This window comes from Euprymna scolopes, chromosome 6 (genome assembly GCF_053919585.1).
Source record: "Euprymna scolopes isolate OS-2025 chromosome 6, ASM5391958v1, whole genome shotgun sequence".
NCBI lineage: Eukaryota > Metazoa > Mollusca > Cephalopoda > Sepiida > Sepiolidae > Euprymna > Euprymna scolopes.
The window spans coordinates 165,158,764-165,181,904 of NC_136487.1; the positions used below are offsets into that span (position 1 = coordinate 165,158,764).

The 23,141-nt window shown below is 32.0% G+C and overlaps 1 protein-coding gene across 1 annotated transcript in view; it reads right to left on the bottom strand.

The window, feature by feature from the left end:
- The window catches only part of LOC145278099 (uncharacterized), a 62,784-nt gene that overhangs the window by 8,590 nt on the left and 31,053 nt on the right, over positions 1-23,141 (bottom strand). The window contains exons 9-18 of the mRNA XM_080130362.1: positions 16,980-17,048; positions 14,995-15,399; positions 8,469-8,589; positions 6,482-6,624; positions 4,936-5,056; positions 4,442-4,611; positions 2,767-2,887; positions 2,269-2,444; positions 1,145-1,175; positions 625-806 (exon numbers count right to left, since the gene is read on the bottom strand). Coding sequence (XP_079986488.1) covers positions 625-806; positions 1,145-1,175; positions 2,269-2,444; positions 2,767-2,887; positions 4,442-4,611; positions 4,936-5,056; positions 6,482-6,624; positions 8,469-8,589; positions 14,995-15,399; positions 16,980-17,048 — 1,539 coding nt within the window. The remainder of the gene's footprint in view (positions 1-624; positions 807-1,144; positions 1,176-2,268; positions 2,445-2,766; positions 2,888-4,441; positions 4,612-4,935; positions 5,057-6,481; positions 6,625-8,468; positions 8,590-14,994; positions 15,400-16,979; positions 17,049-23,141) is intronic.

The following is a 23,141-nucleotide window of genomic DNA, read 5'->3' on the forward strand; positions in this document are numbered from 1 at the left end:
TCTAAGATGTCTAACGGACAATTTCTTTTTGCCTTGCCATTTTATAGAATCAGCGTCTATTCAAATTGAAGTAATGCATCTCTTCTGGCTCTAATGCTGATTTCTCACATGTTAGTAGTTTCTAATCTATTGTTATTTACATAGAAATTGTCCGTTGAAACTGCAAATGAGTTTCTCTTAGATCTCCTAACTTTAAACATGACCAGTCTTTTTTTCATAGAAAATTTATTCTGTGAAAGACATTACGTAAACATTGTTTCCCTGAAATACACGATAATATCGCATTTCAGAAGAGAAACAATACACAACTCTTTTCTAAATATGTTGTTTTAAAAGGAGTAAATTCAGATAGGGCAGATTACGAACTTAATCGTTGAATCACGTGAATTCAATTATTCGGCTTTCTACATTTTTAATTTAAACTTGTGATTTAATTTTTTAAAGATATAAAAAGTGTATCTAAAATAGTTTTGCGAAGAAACAACTGGAATCTGGTTGTCAATGTAAGAATAATCGATTTGATTTGATTTTGTCGATAAGAATCGGATGTCTTCTCAAGACAAGTAACTATAGAAAAACTTATGACAACAAGATAAACAAAAATGCAACCAATAAAAAACTTACTGAACTTGAACTGTAAAGTTGTGACGAAGAAAAGGATATGTTAATATTTTGGCTTAATATGAAAGGACCGTGTAGAGTATTGGCAGCAGATCTTGGTTGTTTCGATGTTTTCCTTTTAGCCTTCAGAATTTGACGCGTGCAGGATATTGTTTGTCGCGATACCCCAGACAATTCCATTGGAACTGAAAAAAAGTATTAGCAAAACAATGTGATATTTATGCAGCGTGTATATAAATAGTAAGTTCATCTGGCAAAAGAGAGAGAAAGAGCTTTATCAGAGATGAAGAGATAGTGATAACAGGGTCTTGTGAGAGAGATAGAGTCAAACGACAAAACCACGTGAAATACGAGAGATAGATCAGGGGCAACCACAAGAATAGTACCTTATGTAAAAGAATAGTAACAGCAAGGAAAAGGAGGAAAGAAAGAAATGTGTTATCGCGAGGGATACACAGAGAAACTATTAGAAAGATAAAGAAACATTTTTTAGATATAAATTTATTAGAAATGTTAAACTCACCTGCTGATAAAATATTAGTGGATTGGAACATCTGTGGTGAAAAATAGATATTTCATTTAAATTTGATTCATGAAAATATATTTCGTAATGATAATGTTAAAGAAATATCAAAAGTAGCAAAAAATGATTTAAAATGATCTTCTTAATTTTCTATGTAGCTGTTGACAACAGATTTTCATTACTTTAGAATTGTAATAGTTTCGTTGGATACAGAACGTACATAAGAAATTGTTACGAAACAAGAATGGTCAGTTTCTTAATAATAACATAGAGAACAATAGAGGGAAGCTAATATAAGTCTTAGTTAAATCCAGAAAATTTATTGATTCATAACTTAAAAAATAGTAAAATTGTCACTCCAACTTCATTGCTTTATTGACATTTACATTTTTGAATTGAAAATGCATTCATGAAAGAAGTCAACAATTATATTTCGAAATCATGGAAAGATACATAAATTAAATGCCTCGCACGATTTCTGCTTTGAATACAAATTTGTTTGAATGGCAGATTTGCCTGAATAAGTCTACAGTCTTCGTATAGGTTTCTAAGTATATATTATAATTTATTATAATTTCTAAGTATATATTATAATGTATTATAATTTCTAAGTATATCTTATAATGTATTATAATTTCTAAGTATATCTTATAATTTACAGATTAGACAAGGCATCTCCGTGTGGTTATTTTAAATCAATTGCGCTCTATTGTATGCATTTCCGGCATTTTAAATGTGAATGATCTTCAATTAAAATGCTGTATCTTCTTCATTTGCATAACAAAAGGATGAACACCATCTCATCTCAGAAAGGGATGATGAATAACCCTGTGTTGTAAAGTAAGATCTCCGCAACTCTTAAACATTCTCTTTTTTAGTCAGCATTGTTTAATACATGCGGCAACTCATTAATAAAAACAAAAAGGAAAAACTATTTATGACTCAAGTGCGTTTACAAAGGAGCTCCTTGTAAATGATTGTCGAGTACACATGGACGATTCATATTGTTTCTGTCAAATTATATATTGCCAATAAAGAGCAGGTGCTTATTTCAGACAAATCCAATTATCAAAGAGATATAAATAGTAAACAAAAGTATTTGGTAGGAAAGTGGAAATACTTACTGAACTGCAAGTTGATGAATCTGGAACGTTGTTTGCACTTTGACTAAATACATTGAATGGCGTAGGCGGTGTGAAGGCGGCAAATGGCAGTGCCGTGCAAGTTGTATTTAAAGAGCTGAAAACTGGATTTGAAAACGATGTAGTTTGCGGAGCTATTTCAGAGCAGTCCATTGGATCTGGAATATGAGTGTCAGAATAAATTCATACTCGGATTTAATAGAAGTAAATATACAAAAAGAGGAAAAATCGAGAACGAGAGAAATCAGTAAATCAGATAGTGAAATAAGTAAGTAAATGACAGACTATTACGCATGATAGCGACAAATTCGAAGGGGGCGACAGTGTGAAAAGCGCAATAAGAGTGAGAAAGGAACCAGTCATGAGAGAGGACATAACGCGCAAGATATAATGGAAGGTAGACAAAAACTAAGAATAAAGAGTGAGAAACTGTTGCAGTGAAAAACTAGTTAATTTGATGAAGGAAAGTTGAAATCTCACCTTCCGTTGTAAATGTTGAGTTGTGTGGCGTAGAAAATTGTGTTGCTGGAGAATATGGGGGTAAGTGTATTGGAGTCGCTGGCAAAACATTCCATTGGGAGGGGAAATTGGGATTGAAAGGCTGCGAGAAGAAAAGGAGAAACACATTTTGTTTGAATTTGAGACGTAAACAAATGCAAAACTAAAACTTAAGTAAGACACTTTGCGGCTTTCTTATAAACTTACGAATATATATATATATATATATATATATATATATATATATATATATATATATGTGTATATATATATAAAATTCTTATGTATACAGGGGAAATACATCATCAGAAAACCACCAGCAATGAAAGGATACAAACAGTTTAGTTTCCCCCGAGAGATGTGTAATGAATTAAATACATCGTTTTAATTAATTAAAAAAAAAAACTAGCTCGTATTCCAGATCTGTGAAAACTAATAGTTAAGTTGTTGCCCGGTTTACTAGGAAAACATTTATATCATTTTAATACTTCTATAAAAGATTCGAATATCTTTCAGACTACTGCCGGGGTGCACCGCACATCATTTTTATTGCGTTCAAACTGTATGAAATCGACTTTAAATCAAAATGTTGATATCTCTTCTTTATAGCGACGTTCTTTCATCATAGTCGTTACTACCCTTATCGCCTCTTTTTTTCATTTACATGTACAGTGTTTGAGTGAGTTACCGTATGTGATGTATCCTCATTTAATATTCCCTGCAATAGCTACACGCTAACCAAATTGCAAAGTAGTACCCGTTATTCTATCATAAGCATACCACCTAATTTATTTTCTATCAACACAAGTTTTTTTTCTAATGACTTCCTATCTGCGGAAGACATTAACATAATCCAGCTATCCTTCTAAATACAATGTCAACAACTACTTATCCAGACTCATCCGAATAACTCATATTTTAATCATATTTTCTTTTAAAAATATTCTGATTATGCTATTTAGAGGCATTACATTTAATTAAGCTATCTTTTAAGTTGCAAGATTTTAGTTTAAACTGAAAAAAAGGATGTCATTTGCGAGATTTTAACGAATAAACTGGAATGAATAAATATGATTGTCAATAACCGAATTATATTTTGAGTTGCTGATGTTTATCTTAGATACTGTTACTTAAGTGTAAATTTACACATGAAACGAATAAAACTCAGTAAAAAAGGTCAACATGACAATGCCGAATATCATTATCAAGAAAGGATAATTATTGAACGAGTGATGAAAATTTCAGAAGTTGTGTCCTTTCGACTTTGACATGTTTTTTTTTACATAAGAGAACTCATTTATAAAGTAAGTAAAACTACACTGAATACTATGATTTACTTTTATTTCTGTTCTCTCTTATACTTTTTTCACGACGGTTTTCCTTTGTTGTTATTTCTTGTTCGAACTATAATAGTCAGATTTCAGTATAACCCATCATTAGAAAAAAAGGATCATTATATATTACTTCAGCGATCGCTCGAAATAGTTTCCTGTAATTGTTTGTCAATTTAACATGGATAGTTCTAACGTTGCTATTGTCAATACTGAATACTATTTATACAGTGCAGTTCTCCATACAAAAACAATACATTTATCAAAACTGATGGAAATAAAACACAGAAAAGAATCTGTATTAAAAAATAAAGAACAACACTTACTGAATTAGAATTTTCCGATATAAATGGAAGGTTATTTGCATTTTGATTAAAGCTATTGGATGGGCCAGGATGTGTTTGGAGGGCAGATGACAGTTCTGTATGAATCGCATTCGAAGCTGTACTTGAGAACACCGTTGTTTGAGGAGATATTTCAGAACAATCCATTGGATCTGAAAGATCATTGCCAAAACTGAATTAGAACATCTTTTTAACAGAACGAAAAACATTACTTAGGGCCAAACAATAACAAAGCGAAAGACTGCAAAGAGGGAGGGGTTAACTGGTGAGTTAGAGAAAAATAGTGAGCGCCAAAAAGGGAACCTATCGTACACAAGAAAGTGAGCGAAGGGGGAAACGAAAGCAAGCCAGAAAGAATAAAATATACTTGCATAAAAATTAAGAAGGAAGTAATTGAGAGAGAAACATGAAAAAATTCAGTGGTAAATAAATAATCGCAAAAGATAGAGAAGTATTACACCGTTTTCATATCTCACCTTCTATTCGAACACTTGAAATCTGTGGAGTAGGAAAATGGATCGTAGCTGGATATGGAACTTCCTGCTGTGTAATTGGTGGCAACGTACTCCATTCGGCGGGAAGAGTAGATGCGATAGGCTATTAAAAGAAAAATATAAAAATAATTTTAATTAAAAACATAAACAAACGTTTATTAGAAACGTTTGTTAGAACGCGTGGTCACTTCTGAAAGAGTTACAAATCCAGACATATAGTATATGGATTTGGTAGAAGAAATAATATGAAAAGCCTTTATTTCTTTTTAGTAGGTTGTAATAACACTGGTGTCCATTAACAGAGATATTCAATGACAATGTTTTCCTTTCCGAGAGAATTAATTGAAACATGGGAAATATACTGTTAATCTTTTTCTCTCCTAGAGAATTATTTCCCAATATCTTCTTGGTGTTAATTTGTTTCCTCTTCTGTTTTCGGATACAATTTTCGCATCTATGCAAACGATCCAACTACGTTAGTCTGACCTTAAATAATATTTGTGGTCAATTTCTTGCTGATTATTTCTTTACGTATCTGGAACATGAGATGCAGTACGGAAACGGTATTTCTTAAAATTTCGACCTCTAAAAATCCTTGGTTATCCCCATTTACTCTCAGGAATCTGGCCCTTGTTTAGTTCTCATTAAATGCTGAACTTCTTTTGGAAGAACTCTCTCGTTTTAATAATCCTATAGTACTAGGTCACCCTTTATGTCTGTAACTGGTACATTGTATTGAATATGTTGCTCAAGTTTCTAGGGAAAATTGTGTATCCTTCAGACTGCCTTAAAATTACCTGATGCATTTGTATTTCTATATAAGCTTAAACCCCGTCTTCAGATGGCGTGTCGTTGTCACTTCTGTGGAGATTTCCAACACGTAATTTCCTTATTGCTTTGGAGTTTATAAAATTCACCTTTTATTAAAACTATGTTAATCATTAATGCTCTTTATGGCATGCGAGTTATTAGTCTTTCTTTATTTTATTGTCAGTTTCATGGAAATTGTCAAAGTTAGCTGCTTCTTGTTATATAATAAGATAATGATGTTTCAATAATTCCTCTCTGTGGCTAACATCGAACTAAATTTCTGTGGGAAAAATAATTTCCAAGAATTTCTTATCTCTGAAAAACGTTACTTTGGAACAGTGTACATGAAAACTACAACAGGGCTGTCTTTTAATAAGCTAAACATTAATGATCATAAATCGTTAAAACGAATAAACACACATTTAAATCAATAATTCTATAATCCTGTTCAGATCTAAACTTTAATTTATTATATTTATATTTTCTCTACTCAGTAATAATTCATTAGTTTAAAAAAGAGAATAAGAAATTCGCTCGTTCGTGATGCTTCGGAAGCCATCCTTCTAGTTCGGATGATAAAAAGGACAATGTGTTTGTATAACTAATGTACAAATTGGAAACACTCAATAATATGCATATTTCTATGTAATTCAAAAAAGTAAAACTCAACATAAAAAGAATCGAATCAATTAAATGTGTTTAGGAAAGGAATACTTACCGTACTCAGACTTTCACATGGAAATTGTTTGTGTGTAGTTTCATGAATCAAGACAGACGGCGGTAATGTGTATGTAGAAGAATAAATAGGTTGAACTTCCATGGGCGTTGCTGGAGGGGTAACTTCACACCAGTCCATTGGGACTGGCATAGTATAAAGAAAAATTATATTGGATTATTTCTTTAAAACCCACTATATTTATATAGAACGAGATAAGAATGAGAGAGATAAACACATTTACATGACTTTCTATTTTAAAGCAGTTTTTTTAGATGTGAAATATAATTTATACAATTCATGAATTTGATAAAAGGTTTAATACATTGAGTTTTATTTAAAATTAATAAATGCGGAGATTTTGCCAGCAGCTCTTTCTGTCGTCGAGGAATCACCTAAACTAATATCACAGAATATTCTTGCGACATGACAGTTATAACTACACGTTATCTTCCTTTTAGTTATTCAACATTGTTCTTAGTTTGATGGAGAACGCTTGCTGTTTCATTCATCTTCAGGAAAATAGAAGCATGGCGTAAAGAGTTATGGCAGGTAATTCGTAAAAGTCACTAAGGCGCATATCTCTTTCAAAGTAGTTCGCATTCACTCATTCAAGAACAACAATAAAAAGTGTGGAGATCCTCATGATGTTAGTAGAGAAAAGTTGGTCCATTATTAGTGCTTGAAGCAACACGGAAAATTTGATTTTATAAATGATGGATCTCCTCTACAAGAGTGAATATCTGAAGTTATGACAAAAATGCTGAAAGAGACTCTTGTAAAATCAATTGATTCGATTCGCGGTAGTAATATATAACAAAATATACAGCAACTTATCTAAAGGCATTTTTTGTTTTATCACCCAAAGTGTGTGTTGGTCTGTGGTATAACTTGATGTTATATATAAAATCAAACCATAACATTAATTCTATGCAACGAACAACGAGTCATCACGGAGATAAAATACAGATTATCTTGCCAAACTATAGTGAAATATGTGTTTTGAACAATTACTAATTCTGTTCACTCATGTGTTAGGTAGCATTGAAAATAAATACTGAAACAATAAAATCGTAATATATGTGTGTATATAATGTATGTGTATTACTATATATATATATATATATATATATATATATATATATATATATATACATATACATATATATATATGTATATACATATACATACATATATATATATGTAGTGTTTGGATTGTCTTTGAGCATACTAATACAGAAAAGAAGAAGAGTAAAGAAAAGATTCCTTAGCCTGAATATCATTTTGTAAGCTGAATAGTTTTACTATCATAAACTTTCAATTGTACCGATGTTCTTAAATGTATCATATATATATATATATATATATATATATATAACTAGTTAATTTACTCACATAAAATTAATATACGAAAGTATAAATTTAGCGTACACTTTAAGTATTTACTTGTTGTTTCCTCTAACATTTTTGCATGCAAAATCCGATCCAGTATTTTGCTAATTTATTTATAATAGTATTTCTTCGAAAGTCCGCGGATTAAAGACTATGGATTTATCTAGCGTTTCCTTTTCAGATTAAATATGTTTTTAACTAATTTCAAAGTGTTTTTAACATATTTTATTAACTGTTTACTCATATTTTAAGCTCTATTTCCTATTTGGTTCTATCGAGCTTTTACATCTGGCTGAGATAATTTTATAAATATTAACTCTTTAATATTTATAATATACTTTAATTTTACCATATGGCATAATTTTGGTAAATTTAATTGTAATTTTTATTTTATATATATATATATATATATATATATATATATGTATATTTTATATAATATATAAATATATATATATATATATATATAATTGTACACAGAAATAGCGAGGAGTGGCAAAGCATAGAGTTTCATAAATGTGAGATGGAAATGGGAAATAGTAAACGTATTAGAAAACAAGTGCAAATAAATGGATGCGAAAAATAATGTATATCTCACTTTCTCCTCTAGAACTTTGCAATTGAATTTCGGGAAACTCTGATTCTGATAAATATTGTAAAGGCTGCTTTGAAGTCTCCATCGAATCTTTCTCCTCGGACGGAATAATAGATTTAACATCCTTTGAAATAAAAAAAAACATTTTTTTTCAGTTGCAGCATGGATCAACTAATAGTTTTACCCTTAATTGAGTTACAAATATTTTAAACTCGAGTTGAAATATTTAGGAAAAGCGGCTGCTACACAGTTTTACATCTCGTCTCAGAAAATACGGAAGGATCGAAATTTCATATGAGATCTATAATTGGATTACGTCGAATGTTTAGATTTATGGTCTAGTCTACAAATCTAAAACTAGTCTGAGAAGTATGCACACACACATACATATATATATATATATATACATGGCGTAGTAATAATCTTATTTGATACGCTCAGTTTTAATAAAAACATTCTCCTGAAGCTTAAAGTTTAAATGGATGGTATGGGCGATAGAATGTACAACTGCGAAATACCAGTTATGTTTGATGATGTGAGAGCATGCAAATACGGAGAAGGGTTCTGTTTGAACCTGTGTTTGAATTACGGTGTCGACAGGATACATCAAAGAAGAGCATAGTTACATCGACAAGACCTAGTGAATATGACGCTTCAGATGAGAACAGTAGTCCGAATAATGCAAATAATACACTGGAGATTTCATTCAGTAAATGGCACAGGTAATTAATATTAGCTTAAATAAACTGAAAACCCGCCTGGTTATCTACTATTTATTCGGCGAAAGAATTACAGAACAAATGAGTTAAGATATTTTAAAAATTTCTTACTGTACCAGAAAATGACTCATACGAGAGCATATTTTAGATATGTTCAAAGCTATAATTTGCCCTGAATGAAATCACTTCTGCTACATCTTCGCTCGTGCATCTCGTATTTGTGCCTTCTTATAAAAGGATGTCCAAAATGAGTCTCACATTCATTAGATGCCATACTATAGCCCAAGCTCCACCTTTTGTGATAGTGCAGCGGTATTACATATTTTTGCTTTTTTGTGCTTTTCGTTGGGATAAACACATCGCACTTTGCTAAACCTGGATGTAGTTCCTACGTATAACCTAACAAGCAACAAATTTCCACCCCCACACAAGATCTCTTTAAAATGTCTACAACAAGATTTTCCTTCGTCAAACTCTTTGATTTTATAATACTTTCGGTGTGTTCTCCGCTCCTTACTATAATAACCCGCAGGACTTATAATTTAATGTGATATCTTTTTCCTAAACTCCTATTTCTGTTCGTAACATTCGATCTTTATTAATAACCCGATTACGTCACAAATGACAACATGCTTAATTTGGTATGAGAAAGACTAAATAAATATCCACAGCTTACACTAATGAAATACTGTTCTTATAGGTGTGCAAATATATAGTTTATCACAATTAAGTTGATATAACAATTTAATTACTACACGTACAGCATGGATAAATCTGTTATTGTGTTTAAATTAATAATATCTTTATGACAAGTAAAACATTGATTTCTCTGATATTTCCAAAAACTATCCTCAAAATATCCTCAAAACTCTGAAGCATAGACCGATCTTATGCTTCTATGTTCTACGTTTGAATTTGACAAGCAATTTAAGATTCTGAAGCAATACTAATTATATATGCAAAACCGATGACGAGAAGAGAAGGAGAAAATAAAAAAAAATGTGTGTGCAAAATAAAAAGAAAACTTACTGAACTTATATTTGGAGATTGCGTTGAAACGGGAGGTGAGTTTGTGATCAGGAAATTCAACAGATTAGGGAATGCACTGGCTGGAGCATTCCCTTGTGTATGCGTCGTATTTCAATAACTGGGAAGTAAATATAGCAAAGATGTTGGTGGCTTGAAAGTTTAAGTGATTTCCTCTCGTCTGACAAATTGTTACCAGAAGAAGAGCTGAGCATCTTCGGCAAAATAGCATTTTGTTTAGGTGTAATTGATTCATCACAAGGTATATATGACACAATAAAATAAGGATCAAGTTCAGCTGACTCTTTCGTAGACATCTCTGGCAAAATTGGATTTGGTTCAAGAGAGATGGACTCTTCCTTTTGCATCTCAAAATAGATAGAATCTGTCCACACTTAAACTGACTCTTCTTTGAGTATTTCTGGCAAAATAAAAATCGGATTAAGTGTAATTGATTTTTTCCTTTGGCATATCTGGTACATGTGAACGAATTTCTTCCTGGCTCATTTCTGACGAGATTGAATTTGTCTTCAATATAATTGATTGTTCTAGAAAAAATTAAGATTTCAAAAAAATTCTTTGGCGTTTACTGATAAATCTGTATATAGATAAACGTTAATATTTTTATTATCTAAGCATAAACTACTCTGGTTTATTTCTCTTTACAATGTCTATAAATGCATGCATACATATATACACAGTCCCCCCATATATATATATATATATATATATATATATATATATATATATATATATATATATATATATATATATATATATGTATGTATGTATAAAAAATAAAAATTCAGTAAATTGTTTACAAACCAATAAAGTTGAAGTCCGAATAATATGACCAGTTTTCTATAATCGAACATCCGTATATTATTTTCAGAAAATAAAGTCACCATATATCGGAGTGATAGCGACAAGTTGTGTATTTTCATTATACCTTACAATCGTTTCCTGTCTGATCAGATAATTTCGAACATTATGTCGTTTAAAAATATCCTCAATAACGGCCTCTCTTCTGGCGTTGAAATACACTAATCAATGAATAATTATGACTACACTTTGAGCCCCCCAATTGGAAAACCATGCGGTTGAACCTACCTCACAATTTGCTCTCACTATTTTTCGTTTTTATGGAATTTCTATATAACTAACGGTTACAAAACGATTACAACGTATTATGAAAAAGATCTGGGTCATTTCAATATTTTACCGATTCCAAAACAATTACCGATTATGGTCTAAATTCTAATTCCGGTATAATTACCGATTAGGATTCTGAATTTAAAATTGTTTATTTGTGGAATAGTTCCATTTTTACATTACAATTATTACTGAGCTATGTTTTGTCCCTGGCTATTTTTACCAAAACATGTATTTCGCTTTAATTACACTGAAGATGTTTTCTTGCTTATAAGTAGTTAAACGTGTGTATATATATATATATATATATATATATATATATATATATATATATATATATATATATATATATACTCTTACAGAGATTAAAAGCATCAGGGTAATTCCCTTTTGCGCTAAATACTTAAGAGATGCTCCATTCAAAACAATTATGTCGAAACTATAAGCCGCTAAATTCTATAAGTTAACAACTTCATGACATACCTATAAAGAATTCATTAAAAAATCCTACATTACATCCTAAGAGCGACATCATCTCCAACGGCATTACATTTAAAGGAAGTATTTCCTATTTCCCCCTATTCCATAAGTTCTCTTACGGCTCCATTCTTCACCGCGTGAATGTATACTTTCTGAGTTTGTCCTGTCTACGCCGCTATAAGTCATTCATATCGTATATTCTACCATATTACATCAACACACATAATGAGATCTCTCTTTTAATTTTACCTGCATTTTGATTGGCTGAACACTTTTTCATTCAAGATTTACGGTATCGGTCTCAAGTCCGAACGCTTAATCATATATCAATATGCAGATTAGATACATACGAAAGACCAAGCTTCTGTCTTCGTACTTATGACATTAAACACAGCGAAGATGAATTATACATCATTTACACATTAGAAAAAAAAAACTGAAGCGTTGCTGTGAGTGTGTTCGCGTGTGCCATACATCAAATATGCTGCATAAACTTCCGCACGCGTGTATTTTCGTTTGTAGACACACACACACACACATGCAAACACACACACACACACATATATATATATATATATATTCGTGTATGATTGTTTTTGTTTACTTGGGTACCTGTTTTTGTTCATGTGTGGGTACGATTGAACTAATACTCTGCAAAACATGCGCACTCGTGTTTGGGCTTAAACACACACATGTGCACATGTGCATACATAGATGTGTGCGTCCGTGTTTGTTGTTGTTTATTGATGGTGTCATTGTGTGCGTGGTTGTTTACGTGTGTGTGTTCGTGTGTGTATGTGTGGACAATTAAACTAATTTAGCTGCGTAATCTTGGGCACACGTTTGTTGGTGTTTATACACACATGTGCATGTGTGTTTACTTTGTGCTTGCGTGCGTTTGTGTTTTTCCTTGATTATGCGTGTGTGCGTAGGTGTGTGCTTGTTTTCTTCGTAAGTATATATTTGTTATATTAGCATGTAAGCACCGTATTAGAACGATTACTAATCTTTCAGCCTTTGCCCGAAAACCAACTCATAATTATATTTATTATTTTGGTGCTGTGTTCTTTCCTTTTTTTAGTGCTTTATATTTACATACGCATAGAACAAATGAACTACTAAATAATTATATTTCATTTAAGTAAGAAATATAACGAAATACATTCTCCTGACCATTTTGTCTCTCAATTTTCTGGCTACTAAAATTATATTCACGTGATTACGGTAGCAAATAAATTAATGAAATATAGGGCAACTGAGGAAACACTAAATGTGTAAAGTACACAAAACTCCATTTATAATAGGGGAATTATTCAACATTTCAAAATACAGCACATAAATCATCACAACTGAATGTAAAATTATTTTTAAAAAATTAATTCAACTCCTTTTGATTAGATTCAAATCTCCTTGGAATATAAATGTGTCAGATGAAGTGCTGCTTGTGCACTTATATTAGTGAGCTATTTAATAAAAGCATTTTCTAGTAATATTTAAATTTTACAATATATGTTACCTTATTAATTTATAGGTACAGAATAGTTACCCCCCACTTCGGTAACAGAAGTGCATTCAACTGAAAATAAAACGATTTTTTAACATTGTGAATTTATACAAACGGTCATTTATTTCGCCAGCTCAACCCTTCTGCACCCAGAATACATATTATAAAATGAGTATCCTTATATATAAATACCAATTTTACAGTCTGTTTTTTGTTTATTAAATTGTTAGATGAAAGTACAGCATAGTTACACAAACTGCGGCAAAGTACCAATAAAGGTATTTTTGATATTGTATTCAACTAAATCCATAACAAACGGAACTTGTTGCTACACCAAAAACACGTAATTAATATTTTAGCAGACGAACAATTGGGAGAAGCCGAAATAGTAATTCGAGCAGGTACGCATGAAAAATACTAGAATTAACGGTTTTGTTTTATTAATTTTAAGCCATTCTTGTTTGGTAAATGGTACACCTAAATAAAGAAAAACAACAACAATAACAACAATAACAACAAAAAGAGTAATAATAACATCAATAATAAAACAACAACAAAAACAACAACATTATTATAATAACAAAAATAATAGGAATAGTAATAGTAATAATAATAGTAACAACAATAACAATAACAATAATAACAATAACAATAATGATAACAATAACATAATAATAATAGTAATAATAATAGTAATAAAAATAATAGTCATTATAATAATAATAATAATAATAATAATAAAAGAAATTATGAACATAATAATAATCATAAACATAATCATAAACATAATAATAAACTTATTATTATTAATAATAATAATAATAATAATAATAATAAAAATAATAATAATAATAATAATAATAATAATAATAATAATAATAATAATAATCATAATAATAATAATAGCAGTTGTAGCAGTGGTACATAGACAAACGAATAATTTACGTTTCATGCCATTTCGAGTTTCCGGTCACGTCTTAAAGTTTGAGTGGCGCGAAGTATTTTTTGCTGTAATTGGGAAAGGTTATTCCCGTTGTCACATTCATAAAAAAAAAAACATAAAACCAGCATCAAATTCAACGATAAAAATGGTAAAATACTATTTAATAAAGAGTCTTTTTTATACATCACTGTGACGTTTGTAATCGATGAAGTTTACGTGATAAAAGAAACACCAGGTGACCTTTGTGGATTTCAGAGTGGGGTTATTTTCGTAACAGAGTTTATTTCTGTTTCCAATAAGCCACAGCAACGCCTGGCCGGGTTCAGCTACTATATATATATATATATATATATATATATATATATATATATATATATATATATATATATATATATTACAAGCATTAATCTACGGACACGCGTGTTTCGGACCTTTACTCCTCTTCAACGGACAAAATAATAAGTAAATAAATAACAAATACGTTCACAATAAAAAAAAAATGGGCGACTTGCTAAGAAAAACACCGGTAGTCCCAGGCGGAGTCGTTAACCATAATATATCGCTTTAAAAATCAACAACAAAACCACACACACACACACGCACACAAACACACACACACACACATATATATATATATATATATATATATATATATATATATATATATATATATTAATGCAAGATTTCGGATTGAGGATTTCTTACCTTGTCATGATGATAGTAATCATTTTCATTATCATCATCGTCATCATTTTCATTATCAGCATCGTCATCATTAGCATTATGATCATCGCCATCATTATTATTTTTATTATCGTCATTTTTATCATTATGTTCGTCCGCATCATTATCATCATCATGAGCATCGTCGTCATCATCATCATGAGCATCATCGTCATCATTATCTTTTTTATTATCATCATCGTCATTATTATAACTCGTTGCAAGTGAAGAGGGAATAGCATTGTCTTCAAAGGAACTAGCGACGCTGGTTGATGGAAGAGACCGGGAGGCTGAACTCAGAATGGATTCTGTAGATTCATCTGGGACTTTTTCCTGGTTTAATTCAGAACTCGGTACTTGTTGGTCAGGGGATGTGGTTTTTTTGTCCTGTGGTAAAAAGTAAGAGCGCACGTAATGTTGCCAGACAATTCAGACGGTTGTATATTTCTCTAACAAACCTACAAATTAACAAATCTCATGATTTAAAAAATTTCGAGTAACTTATTTCTTATTCCTTTGAGGACTAGTAAAAATGTACACATACCCTAGGTCGCATGAAAAATATAAAAGGAAATTGTTCTTTTCGACATTTAATTTTTAAAATTCTACAGAAGGAAATTAAACTGCACTAGTTTTTAAATACATTATACAGATTTAACCTTTAATACAATGCCGTACTGATATATATATATATATATATATATATATATATACATACATATATATATATATATATATATATATATATATATATATATACACACACACATAAAACGCATTCATTATTACTTCATGTAAGGTTAAATCTGTTTAAGTTTTTTAAACCCTGGTGCATAGCAGAAAGAATACATTTGTTTTTTATATAAAATACCATTTTGCCTCATACTAAAACATTAAAATCGCGATATATTATACTAAACCATATGTGTAGACACATAATCCAATTTTGATCAAAATTGATGGCTTCAATTTCATTCTAAAAATTGTCGGTAAACATTAGGCCTCAGCATTATAACGTAAGAACTATGGATTGTTTTGATCTTCGCATGCCGAGTTAAATATGTTTAAAATAGTTTAACGAAGATAAGATGCCATTTACAGTTATTATTGAATGTATAACTAATATCTACTCTTATGCTGAGTTATACTGACTTCAATGCTGAGGAGTTTACTTGTGCTTGATCCGGGGTTTATATTTTAACATTTGTACCAATGATTAAATCGACCTATGATATGGTCATAAGTTGTCCTTTTCTTACGTGCAATATAAAGACAATGATGCTGTTCTGTATAGTGTATTGTTGGTTGTAACAAGGACATGTGTTAATTCGTATTTCTCATTGTTTAAAAAATATTGATTTTAGTTTATATTACTTAATAAATACCCATGTAAAACGTGGGCGACAATTTTTATCTAAATGTCCAAAAGAAATGTTTCCGTCGAATGCTCCTGCAATAGAGTTGCATGTTTTTCCTCTGCTTTCATTGATCATGATAAAAGTAGTTGTGTGTGCAATTATTTATTTGAACCGGGAAAACGGTATCACGTGAGAAAGCATAACAGATCATTGAGGGATTTTAAGAGATTTTGCTTGCATCGAATAATATTGGACGAGAAAACAATTTAATCCTGATGGCAAAATCTATCAGAATATTTCATAGTTTCGAATATGTTCTGATCAGCTCGACGTACATACAAGCGACTAATCTACAAACAAAGCAATCTACCCCTTTCAGTGATGAAGACCCTAATTGCTAAAAAGCCTTCGACTCTATAAGTGTTCCGTCTTCCATCGGACACATGGGAATTTTCTCTTATTTACCGCTTTCTTTATTATACCTTTCACAAAAGATAAAATTGAGGGCAAAATGTAAAGAATTGGTTTAATTTTTCATTTACTGCTTAGAATGGTTCTTATTAAGACGTGTGTTAAAAAGCCATTGTAAAAATAGAAAAGAAAACTTACTTTTTCCGAGTAGTCCCGAAACAGGAATGAAGCGGCGGTTGATTTTGGACGTCGCTTGAAAAATGGTGACTGGAAAACATTTAAGATTTCCACGTAAGTATCACCCAAATAATGAGATTACAAATAACAAAAGACGAATATTCATCAATAAACATTATGATCCTTTGCAGATATAGACCATGCTAAAATAATAACATTATTATTTAGAAACCAATTCTTTACATGAGTAGGTCGTCTTGTAACTGTTCTAAATTGCCAGAAAACAATTTAATAATCAAATGATACCGTAAAAAATTGATTTAACTGTGAAATGTTTATCTATTCTGTATGAGTAGCAACATGAGTAATATTTATTTTTGGGGGTTCGTAGAGGATCTTTAGTTACAGTTTATAATATTTACGTTATTGTTAGACCAAGTTTTAGACAGGATCCCCCGTTTAGCGAACTGTAACATACCACCATGAGTTCACAGGTTGAATAAAAATCTGAAGCAACTGGTTTTTCATTGGTCTCTAGATGACAAACTGAACATCAGTATGATTCTGACAGATACATATTCTTTGAAGCTGAAAGTTTTCCAATTGATGTGATTTTAACAGTTGCAATCAGGCGTCTGCTAAAGTTTTTAGATTTCTCAGAAATGGATCCTCTCGGTCGTATGACACAAAACTAAGCTCTTGTGTCATATGCATGACCACTCTTTAAACAATATCACAATTTATCAAGTAAAACTTTTTAAGTAGCAACACAATAAAACCATATCGATCAATTTGTCTAAGCCTCTTTTGGTAGATATGCGGTCGCATTACATATATTTTACTGAATATTTTTTTTAATGCCACCATGATTTAAATGAACACATGTTGATGAGTACGTTGTGTAACTAATCACAAGAACAACAAAATGCTGCACATTCCCGGCTTGTCTATATGTTGAGTAAGGTTTTAGTTATTCATTTCTTTGAAAAAGAGTAATTTTTACGATTAGATTGCGGTATAAGTAAAAGTGAAGTATGTTTGAAATGCTTACCATGTATTTTCTCATACTGTTTATATTTATAACATGTAGAATATTATTTCTCGGTGAACAACAACGAGTTTTTTTCTTGTTTTATTTTAACTCAGTTTTAATATCAAACAAGGCACAGTGCCACTTTGATGTAGAAGGCTAATATCGTTGAATAAATTGCAGGGACACAATGTAGGGAGTTTAGCAGCGAGGTATCTGTTCACATTACACTTGGACTTCTACATGTCAGTACAGTTAGGGAAGAAGGAAACCGGAAGCGAGTCCCTAAGTCTAGCAGTTTTGGGAAAGGAACTATTAAAGTAGAAAACTTGCTTACATGTAGGGATCTCTGTGTAGAGCGTTTGCTGCTTATCGGATTTGTCGGAGTATTTACATCCTTGGGCTACAAGGGCTTGAAGTTCGTCGGAGCATTCACCATTAAAATACTTATAAAAATGGCGAAGGATGCAAAATTCCGTCGATGGGACAGAGGCTGAAGCTTAGATGACCTATCAGATTGGCGACTCTCTTTTGAACCATGTAGAGGAGCGAGAGACTAGTAGCAGATGCACCAGCCCAAATGTTACAACAATGCTCCATACATGAGCGAATGGAGCAAAGATAGAGACACAGTATAGTTTCAGGCATAAGTAAATTTCTAAAAGGGTTGAGAGAGCTCACCTTATTCCCAGCGGCCTTGGCGATGCTGTCCATGTATCTGGTACAGCTCATGTTCCTCGTCAACGTTGAACCAAAGAGTATCAATGAAGTACTTTAAGGTAATGTATCTTTTGTCGTCACAATTGATGGTTGAGAAGGGTTCTTGTCCTTATTGAAGGTAACAAGTTTAGTCTTAGCAGCATTGAATGTGACTCTCTACTTTTGTCCCCATTCCACTACATATTGGAGGACTTCCTCTAATGGTTTCATTATTTCCTTAGATATATGTATATTTTTCCTCGTGACTGTTATAGAGTGTGATGTTATCAGCAAATATACCCATCTCAGGGACAATTTTATCAGTGAGGTCATTTATGAATATCAGGAATAATAAAGGTCCAAAAATAGTACTCTGAGGTACCCCGCATTTATACCATATTCTTTAGATGTTTGACCGTAAAGGACAACATGGATTCTTCTCCGATTTAAGAAAAAAATTTAAATGCTAAGTTTTATCCAGTGATACTGTACGTTCTGATTTTCCTGAGAACACCAACGTGCCATACCGTGTCAAAAGCAATTGATATATCTAGGGTAACCGCTGTACATTGACCTGCTTTGTCCAGTATATAGTATATACATTAATAGTTTACAGTTTGTATATCTGCTGTAGAACGAGTTTGTCTACATCCATATTGTTAGTCAATCAGATGTTTAACAGCTGGAAGGTGATGGACTAGATCTTGATTAATTTTGGACTCAAACCTTGTGGCGAAAAGCGGGAAGAGACAGCCGGCGCTATAATTTAATGGTTCAGTTCATTCGCCAGAATTCCTGTAAGCTGGCACCAAATACACTGTTTTCCAGCAGTCAAGAAAGTAGTATTGGTTAAGGTTTTTGTTGTACAGTTTGGAGATAACTGGCGCAAACGTATCGGAGATGTTTTAAATAGTGCAGCTGGGATGAGATAAAACCGCATGCTTTGGGGGTGTCAAGGTTTTTTATGATATCATGGACCTGAGAAGTGATTATTTTCAGATCATCTAGTGATGCGTCTGATCGCAAAGAAAATCCATGGATGGGAGGGTTTGCTAAGTTCAGTGTGGAGGTTGCCGCAAATTAACTGGCAAGCGTGTAAGCCTCCTTATCTGTCGTGCAAACAAGCTCGTGATTATTGGATTATATGGGAATTGTGGAGTGTCCATTATCTATTACACTGCTGTTATTTTCCAGAAATCATGGTTTCCTAATTTCTGTGTTTTGAAGCGTTGTCTGGTTGTTACAGTATATTCCATTGTATTTGTCTCTATTTCTTTCTTACAATTAATTAAGGATTCTATTAACTTTTGTCTATATTTACTGAACCTATGCTAGTTAAATATTCGGTTTGCATTATGTCTTTGAGTAACTGCATCTGTACAAGTAAAAGTAAACCATTTGGGAGGGTGGGGTTTGCTATAGAAGTTGCGCGTAGGCACATGAGTTTCCATGTTCGTTTTGAACCATTCAGTAGTCTCATTTACACACTCGTCAGCGGGAAGAGAAAATATATTTCCCCATGGGTCATCTCTGATGATATCCCTGATGGCTTCGTAGCCAGCCTTCTTATCCTTGTCATTTGAAGCAATGCTCTTTAGTTTTGTGTCGAGAATTTAAGGTTATTTCTGCTATTTTCACAGCGTGAACAGTATTACTGAGTAAGACATTTCACGTTGTATTCAATGAATATATAAAGCACTATTAATTCTTTATACCCACTCGTAGAAACAGATTCGATTCAAATGAACCAACCACGCGATTCAGCAGACTGAATGTCTGGTTTGTTGTCATTTACTTATGAATGACATTTAAACGATTTTATTTTCTAAAAAACTCTCCACGCATTTTACTGAAATATATGCAGTTTTTTTAATGATTGGAGAAAAAAGTATATTGCAGCAATTCAGCTTGCGTCCAATAAGTTTTTGAATTTCGATTTTCTTTATATTTACTATGCAGAAGGTTTTTTCAATAGACTATAGCAAATATAATATTTAAGTTATATTTTGACAAAATCAAGACAGAGAGGCTACGGCATAATCCTAATGGCATTACGGTTTTTGTTAAATCACAAAAGTTAAGCAACAATGAGGCGCATGGGCAATACCAAATGGTTGACACATTTTAGAATTTAAGGCGCAGTATGTAGGATGGCATCGGGACCTCCCTGCAATACTTGCTAAAACCTTACGTCGTCATCTCACCTAACGGGGATATACATGCGATTGAGAACCGTTTATTAATTCCATACTCCAATGGAACTAGCTTCTTGGGAGAAAACATGTAACACTTGCATTTTATTTCTAAAATGAAGATAACGCGATAAAAATAAAGATAAACATACTTTATACTTACCGATGCAAATGTGGCCATTTTTTTTTAGCGTCGTCTGATCTTTTTTCACACCAATTTGTTTTCGGTTAGCGTAAATATAAGTATACTAGCATACCCCTTTAACCGGCAGTGCTTGCTTGTATCCCCCCAATGTGTAAATAATTAAAGTGCGCTTAGTATTGTTGTTGTAGTCCAACCACCAACCTCCTTATGTAATAAACGGCAATCAGAATGTACACCCCTTAAATGACCCATAGTAAAAACGGCTTTATGAATTGACGCCACGTTTTCTGAGTGTGGGTGTGGGAGCAAGACATTCGTCCAAAATATAAGGTATGTGATAATAGAAAACAATATATTAAGGTTTGTGATCTATTTGGGATAAAAAAATTATCAACAAAATAATCAATAATGATTATAATAGATCAAATACGAACCAAACGTTTTAAACATCATTTTTTCCATTCTGACATATTTGTGTGTAAAAATAAAAAAAGGACGCATGCATGAACTGAGGTCTAAGCTCTCTCTTTATCTCTTTTCTCCATTTATCTATCTATATATCTATCTAAAGTGTTAATAAAGTTTCAAGATGAACGTGTTAATGGTTAAAATATCGTTTTAAGGATTCCAGAATAAATAAGTTGTGGAATAAAATCAGTATGTAAAAGATATGATATCCTAAAAGTAATAATAAACCGAAACCAGTAGCGACAAAATGCTGTTAATTGTTTATTTCTGGAAACGTATTTCAATCGTGATTTTAAAACTTTCTGTTTTTGGTTAATTTGTGAAATGGCGTGTGTTATGTTTCTTTCTGAATAATGTTTACTTTTAAACTATCAGAAATTATTTTTTTTATTTCAAATTGGTAACTTAGATTACTTAAGTTATATTATATTGTATTATTACCTGGAAAAAAAACGTTGTATATACGGGTTACGTTCGGGCCTACGAAATAACGGTCTCTATCTTTATCTCTGTCTATGTGTAGCTTACTCCCACTCTGTGGATGTGTGGCTGCGTGGGTATGTGTGCCCGTGTATCTTGTGTGCGTTTGTGTTTAACGAAGTGTGCTGGTGTGCCGAATAAGGAAGGCGGCACTGATTCACGATGTAAGGATGTTTATTTCCAACTCTTTACATATTATTCATTTGCGATACGTTTCTCTATCTTTCTTTCTCTCTCTCGCTCTATTAATGCCTACCTCCTTTTGTGGATATGTGCGTGCGTGTGTTTGCATGTGTTTGCGTGCGTGGGTGTTTAACTAAGTGTGCTGGTATACCGAAAAATGGGAAACACCAATATATCCGTTTCACGTTGTAAGGATTGGAAGATGCGTAGTATGCGAACATGTTTGTCGAAAAATAATGTGCGTTCGTTTATTTACGAGTAGTCATATTCCAGAACCTAGGATTATAGACAATAAGATTTGCCGGATGTCTGTGAGGGCGGAATTATTATTTTTCTAGCGGGAAAAATAAAGGTAATGGCATGTGTATGAGTTTACGCAGCAGTTTTGTAGGCAGACTGCACGCTATATGTTTAGTGCGAATAATATTTCCCGGTGTTGAGTGCTGACCGGGAGGAATCCTTTTTCATGAGGGAAAATGACGAACTACTTCCTCTGTAGGTCTGAATGGTTTATTTTATGACGCACCCAGGATGGATTATATCATTTTATTATAACGAATAAATATGTATTAAAGAGCGATCTGCAGTTATATACGTTTAGACATATTTAATTTGCATTTAACATCTGTTGTTGAAAACCTACGCTAATTGTAAACAAAGTGGAATTTCCGCAATCAAATTATTATATATATGAAATAACTTAATTTGAAATCACATTTTATGGATAAAATTCTAACTACAGAGAAAAAATTGGACCCGCAAAACAAGTAGACTTAGTTACTAACTATAATCATGCTAGAAAATTGTTAGCAGAAAGAAAAACTTCGTTGGTTGATCGGAGATGATAAGTTTATTACAGAGACAATCACTTTTGTTGAACGATATGAAAAAGGAAAATTAATGTGAAAAGATTTCTATACAAATAATATATTTCGATACAAATTTTGAAAAGGGATGAAGGATGAATTTTATGAAGACTACCAAAC